The sequence below is a fragment of the Aplysia californica genome, unplaced genomic scaffold (genome assembly GCF_000002075.1).
Source record: "Aplysia californica isolate F4 #8 unplaced genomic scaffold, AplCal3.0 scaffold00215, whole genome shotgun sequence".
Lineage (NCBI taxonomy): Eukaryota > Metazoa > Mollusca > Gastropoda > Aplysiida > Aplysiidae > Aplysia > Aplysia californica.
Genome location: NW_004797485.1, coordinates 314,358 through 325,328, shown reverse-complemented (window position 1 = coordinate 325,328; position 10,971 = coordinate 314,358). Strand labels below are relative to the sequence as shown.

General features: G+C 40.0%; 1 protein-coding gene across 1 annotated transcript in view; it reads left to right on the top strand.

Moving 5' to 3' along the window:
- The window catches only part of LOC101864301 (ras-related and estrogen-regulated growth inhibitor-like protein), a gene marked incomplete at both ends in the record, with an annotated part of 36,939 nt that extends 26,334 nt beyond the window's left edge, over positions 1-10,605 (top strand). The window contains 2 exon segments of the mRNA XM_035970057.1: positions 9,811-9,867; positions 10,540-10,605. Coding sequence (XP_035825950.1) covers positions 9,811-9,867; positions 10,540-10,605 — 123 coding nt within the window.
- Positions 10,606-10,971: the final 366 nt, after the last annotated feature.

The window sequence follows — 10,971 nt, the reverse complement described above, 5'->3', positions numbered from 1 at the left end:
GGGGGGGGTTCGTCTGTCTTTCTTTTTCCCAGCACTATTATTATCATTATGATTGCCATCATGTCGATGTGCTTCTTTTTTATTCAAACTGAAACTGCAAGAATGCTGGGCAGACTGAGACTTCGTCTGTCACTTTACTTGTCCCATCTATTGGTTGAACCATTGAGTCATATAGAGCAGATGGTACCTTCATCTTTGGCGTGAAGGTCAGGCTTTTTACTGTGACACGCAAAAGACCAATGTTTGATTCCCGAGTGGGAGGGAAATTTTATATATTTTTTTTGGTCGAGTATCTTTGGGGTTTTTCTGTTATGTTAAATCCCCCTCAGAATGGGACGGCACAAACAGGCAGAATGAAGCAGGCCGCTTTCTAAACAACCTTATTTGTCTCAATTTCGGCGTAATAGAAAAACTAAAAAGAAAAGAAAACAGACCAGATGGTAAATGAGAGCCGTATTATTTCCTTTTAAGCCTGCATGGTTAAGACTAAGAGCTTAGACAATGAACAATAAAGTTCCCGGTCTCTTCTTCGAGAAAGTTATTTTTAAAATGCTTTTCCACGGGTACTGCAGTCATATTATCGCTACCGCAGAATTAAAAAGTTTTATCAGACATTTTTTTGTCTGTTGTGAGTTGCTAATACCATGGAATCAAATGCTTTATCAGATTTATCAAAGTCGTAAGATTCATCGGAGTCTTTATCAAGATAATCAAAGAATTGCGTTCGAAACAGCTTGACATGTTGTGAAACACAAAATTCCAGGCGTCAAATTTCTATTTCAAATTTCCAAGTATTTAACAGGCAGAACTTTGTAACTCTGAGGTAGCGATATTATTATGTCTGCTTATTTCAGTTGAGTACCTTTTCCTTGATGTCTAATGCCATATTAGACGCAGAAAGAGGAGGTGGGTGCAGCTCAGTTGGTATCATACTGGGCGACAGAGCGGATGGCAAGGACTTCTAACTTTGGTGGGGTTTTTGTTTTTGTTTTAAAAGCTCTCTGCCCATTTGGCTCGGTCTTATTGGATATGTACGTTAACTTCGGAGGTCCTGTCTGTTTGATAACCTTATAATATTGGAAAAGATCAGGGATGTGGCTGAAAGACAGCAGTAATGAGCCAAGGAGTAGCAGTTTTACAAAGGCAGCAGAAAGAGTCAGGAGTCCAGAGGACGGGCAAGGGGGGGGGGGGGGTCGGGGTAGAAAGGGGAGACGAAAGCAGGCGACAGAACAGGGGGAGTGAGGGGGCAGAATATGGAAACGAAAGAGGACTACATAACATTAGAGAGCCTGAAAGGTGGAAGGGGATTTTTTTTTTTTAAAGATGAACAGGTTCATTCGCTGTCAGGGATCAAACCTGGGACCTATTGAGTGAGAGGGGAACGCCGTACCTCTGGACCACGAGAGCCCCTAACTGTACTTCTCTTTACTAAAAAAACTCCGACCAAATTTTAATAATTTAGGAAGAGGGCTGCTTCTACCTTGCCTGCTTCGAACAGTCTTGGGTGAGTGGGACGCAGTATCCCAACAGGAAGACTGAGATACCCCCTCCGTAATTAGACTTTCTCCACGCTGAAATGGAACACAAGAAATGTGTGTGCAACGGCGAAGTATTGTACCATTACACAACAGACACAGGTCTCCATTGTTGTGGCATTTAACCCAATTCTCGAACGTGCATGATGATAGTCGATTTCCTCCCGTAGTATCTCTATACCGGTGGTTGGTTAAAGGACACCACTGGTAGGTCCTACTTCTTTTCTACCTCACTGTGGTTTTTGTCTGTCTGTCCGTCTTACTTTTTCCCCAACACTATATGACCATTATTGTGTCAAGGTGCTTCTCTTCACTCAAACAAACGAACAAAACGAACAACATCCCTGCCGACGTCTGTAGGGTAGAGCGGTTCAACGTGTCGCAACCGTATACAGAAGGGCTGAGTTCGATTCCCATGTGGGGAGAACTTTTATGCTGTATCTCGGTCTTTCTAATAGTATACTGTAACCATCACAAGCTAGGTTGGCCCTGACACCCAGTTTTGGAGCCCACCTCCTATGTCGTCTAAATTGTACACATATTCTTCTTTTGTACAGTCTTCTTTCTTCACTCTCACTTCCGTGCAGTGTACTAAGCCGCGGGTGATTGGAGGGTAACACTACTAGACCCTGCTTCTTTTCTGTCCTACTATTGTTTAATATGTCTGTCTGTCTGTCTGTCTGTGTGTCTGTGTGTCTGTCTGTATGTCAATCAGTCTGTCAGTCTGTAGGTCAGTCAGTCTGTTTGTCTCTGTCTGTCTGTCTGTCTGTCTGTCTTACTTTTTCTAAACACTATAATTTGACCGTACTGTGTTGATGTGCTTGTCTTTACTAAACCATCTTTTCAGTACCAAATGTGGCCCTTCTTACAACAACCAAATGCACAGAAAGTAGAGTTTGATGGGTTGTCTGAAGAAGCCATCACGGCTAGTTGGAATATTGGTACATGCTGTCAGAGTTGTTCTATTAATTAAAAGGTTTCTGGCCAACGTCATGACTCAATGAAGACAGTGGCCTGTTAGATCATAATGACGTTTGGAAAGAAAAGAAAATGGAGAAAGAGAAAATATCCAACCTTTACCTCGACTTCCGCATTATCCTGAGAACACAGCTACATTTTAAAATTGGAGTGAATTAAAGATGTTAATTTTAAAAAAATAATCTTGAATTACGGTTGTTTGCCAGTGTAAATGAGTCTGCTTTTCCAACAGAAGTTTTGCGAGCACCGTTGGGACGAGGATGAGTTTTATAGGTTCAAGTCTTTATCGCCGTATACTTAAAAGGCATAACATTACTGACCTACGACCTGAGCACAATCATTTATATCTTGGATGTGGCTCCCTGTTGCTCGTTTGCAATAATTTCAGACCGAACGTCTTTTCGAAATTTCCTTGAACGACATTAGTAGCTTTACTTATAAAGCTTATAGGTTTGCTATTGTTGGCTGAAGGTTTATCTGACCTCACAATGTCTTTTTGAGTTTTAATGAGGATCCTGACGGTACAGCTCAATATTGTTTATACAATTTAAAGAGGAATATCTTGAAGTATTGGAGTATGCGGGATAAAACTACCTTCCAAACAACCAACATTATCTGCCAGATCGTATCAAATCAGTGTGTACTACAGGATCTCCGGTTGTTTTCCTGCCCGCATAACTGGGAGGGAAGTCTAGTCAGCTTCTCGCTGATGCTAATATCACTTTAATAAACTTTATGAGTTGGGAGAGAAGAAATGTTTTTGATACCAACGATTCTGTTCGTGATAGGTTAATGTCAGTTTTCGTTTGGCAAGCTGGAGAAGTGGAACTCAGAGACTGACTTGGAACGATAAAAGATTGCGGACGCTATGTATGTATCTCATCCTAAATACTATAAATTAAGCCAAAGAGAATTCATCACAAAACCAATTCCTTGATTTTACGATAGAATGTTGTATTAGTTATACTGTTGTGTTTCAGATATAATCTTTTGATAATATAACTGGCACTTTTTCCTTCCATGGCTTAAAAAAGCGGAGCGTGACAAGAGCAGGCTCCCAGTGTCCAGAGCCTGTCGCCGTCCTCTGACAGACGTATACAGAGATGGCTTCGAATTCTCATTGAATAACGCCTTGTTTGACACTCTCCGGACTTGTGGTTTCTTGAGAAATAAACATTGTAAATGCATAAAACGCTTAATGGATCAACAACGAGCGTTCATCAGTGATGAGCAAAAGCCTTTACCTTGTTAGTTTATTGAGACATCGTGAAACCGTGCAAATATCTCGTCGCTCGTCGGTCTATGTGGTAAAGCAGTTAGGTGCTTTGCCGTCACACGAAGAAAGCTTGAATTCGACTCCCGGCTGTGGGAAGAATTTTTATCGAGTATCTCGGTCTTTCGACCAGGACGTTGTATCCCTCTCAGCCTAGATTCTCTGTGGCAGGCAGGGTCGAAGTCAGCCTCCTAAATAATCTGGGAGTGTAGTGTAGAGCACACGCATGAATTAGAAAAACAAATTGAGCTCGATTGAGTGTGCGTCTCAAAATGTCATTACTAATGTTAATGTCATCATGTATGACACTCAGTAGCGATTTGATGGAGAAAGATTGATAGCAGACCCGTCATAATAAATATGACCTGTCGCACCACCCACAAGTGTCAGTAACTCTAATTCTTCCGTTTGCCAAAAGAAGTCATTACCGCCCTTCCTTGTGTTTTTTTCTGTGAAATCAAGAACAAACGGCAAACAGGATTCATGAAATGACTTTGCAAGTTGATACTAAGGAGAAATCTGCCTAAATAAAGCCGAAAACGCATCATAAACTGTTATTGCAATGCCGCCAGTTGTGTAAGAACGGGGAAGGAACAGAAGAATGTCTTCGCAGTCTCCCTTGGAGCCTGGGATGGGAATGACAAATTTATCGGAAGGACATGTTGCGCCTGATTACTTAGACCTGGCCCGATATCCCTTGATCTTCCAGCTGTCAGGTGTAAAGTCTAGCCACCAAGCTGTCCGGCTGGTGGACGTTGTGGTTAACATGTGCCTGTGTACGCCCCTAGCCCTGGCTGGTGTGGTGGTCAACGCGATGTCCATCTGTGTCTTCCACTCCCAGGGTCTCCGGGAAGGCGTGACGCTAACTCTGCTGGTCATGTCCCTCTGGGAGCTGATCGCCAATCTGGCAGCCTTTGTGTATCGTTTGTACGGCGTGGTTGAACTGTTCTATCCATCCCTCGCCCAAACCTGGGAGACAGTGTGCGGCACGACGAGTCTCCTGGGAGTGGAGATGTACGCCGTGTGTACTTCCAGAAGTTTGACGGCGTACCTCACCTTCGAGAGGTGCATATGTGTCGGGTTCCCACTCCACGCCAAGTCGCTGCTGACCAGAAGACGAACTTTGACTTCATTGACCACCCTCTCCTCCTTCGTCTTCTGCTCCTTTCTCCCCATTCATTTTTGCTTTGTGTACCGCGCTCCGTCCAGTGCAAGAGGTGACCAGCCGACAACAGCCATTGTGTTAAAACCTTCCTCTTCTCTCAGACGTTTCATCGACATTTTGCTGTTTGAATACAACTTCGTCTCTGTGGCATGGCCCATCATTACATCGTTCGTCACTATCACATGTTCTATCAAAATCATATCTGAGCTCAGGGGAGCTTGCCGTCTGTGGATCCCTACTTATATTTTACCAGAAACCTCCAAATACAAACACAAACTATCTAGGAAGGAGCGAAGAATTTCTAAGATGTTGCTGAGTGTGGTTGTCGTTTATCTATTGACGAGTACGTTACCGAGAACACTTCTGGGTCTGTACAGCTTCACGGAAGGCAAACTTGTCGTCACGCGATTTTCCCGGGACGTGTTTCTGTGTTTTGTCTATTTTTTGCTGTTCTTTGAGCTTTTGGCGACTTTTTTCAATTTTGGAATCTACTTTTACACGAGCTCTTCCTTCCGAGTAGCTTTTAAGCGTTTGTTTCTCCGAACGGTTGATGGTTCGAGTACCAGCAAGTTGTGAGATTCAACGAGAGAGAATGTGAGGGAGAGAAAGGCTTAAAATGCGTTTGCGTGTGTATGTGTATGTATGTGTGTGTGTTTGCGTGTGTGTTTGCTTGTGTATTTGCTGGTGTGTTTATGTGAGTGTGAATGTGAGTGTATGTGTGAGTGTGTATTTTTGTGGGTGTGTATGTGTGTGTGTGTGCGTGTGTGTGTGTGTGTGTGTGTGTGTGTGTGTGTGTGTGTGTGTGTGTGTGTGTGTGTGTGTTTATACATCGTATTTTATTTGTGTAAAGGCAATATAATATTTGTAACTCTTCATGAATACACGCGGGTTACGGTTCCATGGAAATATATTGTTAAGGGGGGGAGGGGACTACACCTGGAGGCTATCTCACTTATTACTGAACATTTCACACATATAACAAGCATAATAAGGAGTCTCAAAATCCGCAATCAAATTTGAGAAAAAAGTTTTGTTTCCATGGATACGCCGCCATATTGGATTTTTTTGACATGTCTTACGTAATGAATACCGCACTTATCGCTCATGGAAAATGATTGTTTTTTTTGCATGCGTGTTCACAAACATTAGATCTAAAAATTTGTCTGTTGTTTTTTTCCTAATCGAATTAAAAAAATTTTAATGAATTTTTTTCCTGAGGTAGCATTCAAGTTTGCAAAAAATCCGTGAAAATCCACACTCCAGACACCACCAACAAAAATCTATTCCACATATCAAAAATTCAACTTACAAATTTTTAGTATTACCTCTTCGCTTCATTCTGTGAAAATTTCATGAAGATTGGATGAAAAATGGTGGAGTTATTCAAAAAAGTATAGAGGAAAGTCGCATTTTGAGAAAACGGCCAATAAAGACAAATAAAATATTGACTTTATGAGGAAATGGCGGTTACAAACTTGCCCGGTACGCGAAAAAATACGGTTTTTGGGGGTTCTTATGCCATGAAATAGTTGTAGGAGAGGCTGAGGAAGCTAAAAATGCCTACAACTCAAATTCCATGATTTTGAGCCGAATTTTAATTTTGGGGGTGTAGCCCCCCCCCCCCCCCTTAATGATAACAACAACGACATATTAATTTTGGGAAGACAAAGGGAAATTGGACTGCCTTTCGACAGTGTCCCTGGCGAGAATTCTATCTTCGAAGTTGCAAGGTAGGCGTAACAGTCCACCCCCACCACTAGCAACAACAACGACAACAACAACGACAATTTGAATAATAATAATAATAGTAATAATAATTATGATAACAATAATAATAGTAATAATAATAATAATAATAATAATAATAATAATAATAATAATAATAATAATAATAATAACAATAACAATAATAATAATAATAATAATAATAATAATAATAATAATAATAATAAAATAATAATAAAAACAATAATAATAATAACACCAGCAACAACAAAAATAACAACAACAACAGCAAAGACCAAAACTGTTTAACACGTATGATGGTGTTTTTGATCTCTTAGAAATGTCTCTTTTATTTGGCAGTGACCTATACTGTACCATAAGTAAAAGACCTGGGCTTCTTATATGTAACACAGAAAAAAGCAGAAGTCATTCTTACCATTACCCATTGAACTTCTTCTATCTTGATCATCTTGTTATAAGTATTCATATTATTATGACCTTTAAAGTAAAGCATACACAGTTACAATCAGAATACTGAGTACGTATCTTTCTTAACACTATCAATGTTTATATCATTGCTGTTCATTTGTATTATGCATGTGACTGTTTGCCTGTTTGTGAATGCAAGCATACCGTTATATATAATGGTTATGTGCTCAGATGTGTATGGAAGAGAGGATGTGTTATGGAGAGTGTGTGTGTATATGGGTGTGCACATGTGCGTGCGTATGCGTGTGTGTGCATGTTTGTGTGTGTGTGTGTGTGTGTGTGTGTGTGCGCGCGCGCGCGCGCGCGCGTGTGTGTGTGTGTGTGTGTGTGTGTGTGTGTGTGTGTGTGTGTGTGTGTATGTGTGTGTACTTGGTGAAGCACCAAACCAATGTACAAGGATCCGGACAATAAAGATGATCTTATTTTCGTCACTGTTTTTGTCGTGATAATTATGTCAAAATTTAACAGTCCATGCCCGAAAGGTTTGTGCTCTTCACAAAACCAGGGGATCCCAAACAAACTAATAATGAGAAAATTTATTTTTAAGTTCAAGTTTGGAGTGGTATTTGTGACTGCTCTGTTTCCGATTTGTTTGAACCTATCGCAATGTATTAATTGATTATTGCTTTCACAGATTTCTCCATTCATTTGATATGTAACATAGGTCCATTCTATCAATATTGAATGTCCCCTATACACGCACGAAAACACTTTTACGTTTTTTAAAAATTTCCCACAATTTTGTCAAGTCTGGAAGCAGAATTTATGTAGCTTTGAATTGGTAGATCTATTCTGAATGAATAGGCGACGCAAGCCTTTAACACGATGATTGGGTGATAACATTTTCTCAAGTTTCTTTTGGACACCATATATCATATATATGAGGAGTCACACATCAACATAATAATACAGGGGGATCCAAAAAAAATGTAGGCCCCTACAATTTTTTTTCTTCTAAATTTCTCGCTCAAAATTTGTACAAGAATGTTGTAATTCGGAACAGATATAATTCATTCGATGGGCATTTGTTTGACATAAAATGCACAAAGAATAAACTTATTTTCGTAAACGAAAATGCTTTTATAAAAAAAAAAAACACCTGTAAATACAAAATGCGCCAATTTAAAAGACCTAGTAAGGAAAGTCATGAAATGATTTATTTATTTTTCACTTTCTTTTTATTTTAGAAATCTAATCTTTCCATCCCTGTAACCTTTAAACAATAATTTATTTTTCACTTTCTTTTTATTTTAGAAATCTAATCTTTCCATCCCTGTAACCTTTAAACAATATTTCTTTTCTCCTACGGAATTAATTTTTTGTTGTTGAAAATTCTGGAATTCGGGGAATCAATGGTTTATAATATGTCATCCTTTGAACTCCACACATGTGAACATGTCATTCGTAATGTCCAGTGGTGACCAAACACAAGGATCCCCTCCACCATGAGTACTCTAAGCCACACACACTGTACACCTTGCAGTATGGAGCTGTTTCTGGAGACTATAAGAGGGGGGGGGGGTGAGTTTGCCCAAGTAGACAGCATTTGTGGAGTCGATATAACCTGAAAGGTGAATATGGGCTTTGCCAAGGAACCAAATGTCATAGAAGAATTGTTCACCTTTTTCAAACGATCGAGGAATCATGAACACATTGCTATCCTCTGATAGCTTCGCGAACTTGAAAGTACAGCTGTAGATTAAAGATATGCCTTGAGAATGCGGACCGTTGAGATGTAGGAAAGTCATTGCTGCAGACATCATCTACGGACAGATGTCTCATGGGGCTCATCTACTGAATTCTGCATCCTGGCGTGTATTTGACCTGGAGTGGTCGTTTTGTCTAGAAATTTTTAGTTCTGATTCTCTACAGATCCTAGCAGATGGACCCTTTCCACCCTTGACTCCAAAGAAACCTTTAAGGCCACTTTAACATTATTTCCGTACCTTGTGCGAAACTTACGAAATGAGTTGGTGGTGAGGAAATGTTCAATACAAAAAGCTCTCTGCTCTTTACTGATCTTGACCATGGTCTCCGTAGACAAAGGAAACTTGAGAAAAACAATCTACCAACTTCTGTTGACCTGTTTGACTGCGGTAGTTTGCAATATGGCGCAATCATTGGGATATTTAGTGGTGGGCCTAATGCAAACTAGTGCGTCATGCTACAAAACTGCGGACATAGCTGAAAATGGGTTGTTTCTTTACGCGCTATGTAAAGCAAAACTACTAAGTGGATTTATCGAGAATGAATATTTAAAAAAATTCCTTTTGACTTCCAAATATTGAGTACAAATTTGAAACACAAAACTTTAGTGTAGAGGAAATTATCAACAAAAAAGTTGTACAGTTTTTTTCGATCACCATGTAGCTTATATGTATATAAAGCAAAAAGAAAACCAAAATACCACCCAAAAATGTGTTTGCAGATATTACTTGTGGGTGTGTTTCAACCATCAAACATTTTCTTCAAGTCATGAATTATTGTTCTTGTGTGTCACCATCGCGTCAATATGCATCACTTTACGCAATCTAAGTCCAGTCTCATAAAAGGCCTAGTTTTGTGCGTTTGGGCACAAAACATTTACAAAAATAAGTTGTTTAAAAATCTTTTTTACAAAATATGTTTGTTCTTCTGCTCCCCAGCCGTGACTGTGCGCTTCCTAACAAAACGCTTCATCGGTGAATACAGCTCCGACATAGGTGAGTCAGTATACTGCAGTCTTCATCATCATCATCATCATCATCATCATCATCATCATCATCATCATCATCATCAAGTGCCTGATCTGAAACAGATGTCGGTGATATGGTTTTCCAATCTCCAATTAGATGCTCTTTCAAAACTGCACATTATTTTATTGTTTGTGTCTTTCCACGTCATCCATTTTTTCAGGTTCCCCGAAGTAAGTTTCTCTCATGCAAAGGGAATAGAGCTTCTATTTTCATCTGAATTTAACAAAAATAAAATGATATAATATAATCATGTTCTGCACAAAAACGTTGCCAATCTGTAGATTGGATTGTCAGGGGAAAAGGCTTACTTACCTTGCCAAAAATTCAAGAACGTCGTTTAATTGTTTTATTATTTCTGCAGCATTCATTTTAAAAAAATGTGAAGTTTAAAATCATCTTCGACATGAGCTGCTTTTTAAAAAATTCTGTCTCGAATTCTGTCTGTCTGTGCATCTGTTGTCTGTTGTTTGTTTTTGTGTGTGTGTGTGTGTTTTTTTGTCTATCTCTGTCGGTCTGTCTGTCTGCCAGCCTCCATTGAAGGGACAGCATTCCGTTAATAAGATACATCTGTCATCTGTACTAGTTACTTCCCCTCAACCACTCTAGTGATTTGGTTCTTTATGCGTTTGTCTCCCTTAGACCTGTTGTACCGGTCAAGCATCAAGGGAGAGGACTCGGTCACTGACATTGAGGTGCTGGACACTTGTACGAAACCGGTAATTGGCCTTTTGCTCCTCCTTGCTCCCCCCTCTTTTCTCCACCTCCTCCCCTGCTCCTCCCTTTCTCTCGTCATCCTTCACCTTATTCTCCTCCTTATTCTCATTCTTCTCTCTTCCTATCTATGTATAGACTGATGTCTTTGTGATGTATTTGCTAACGTCTGTCTGTCTTCCTGTCAACCGACTGTCTATCTCTTCCTGCTTTTTTCTTTCTTTCTTTCTCTCTTTCTCTCTCTCTCTCTCTCTCTCTCTTTCTCACTTTCTCTGTCTGTCTGTCTGTCTGTCTGTCTGTCTGTCTGTCTGTCTATCTGTCTATCTGTCTGTCTATCTCTCTCTCTCGCTCTCTCTCTCT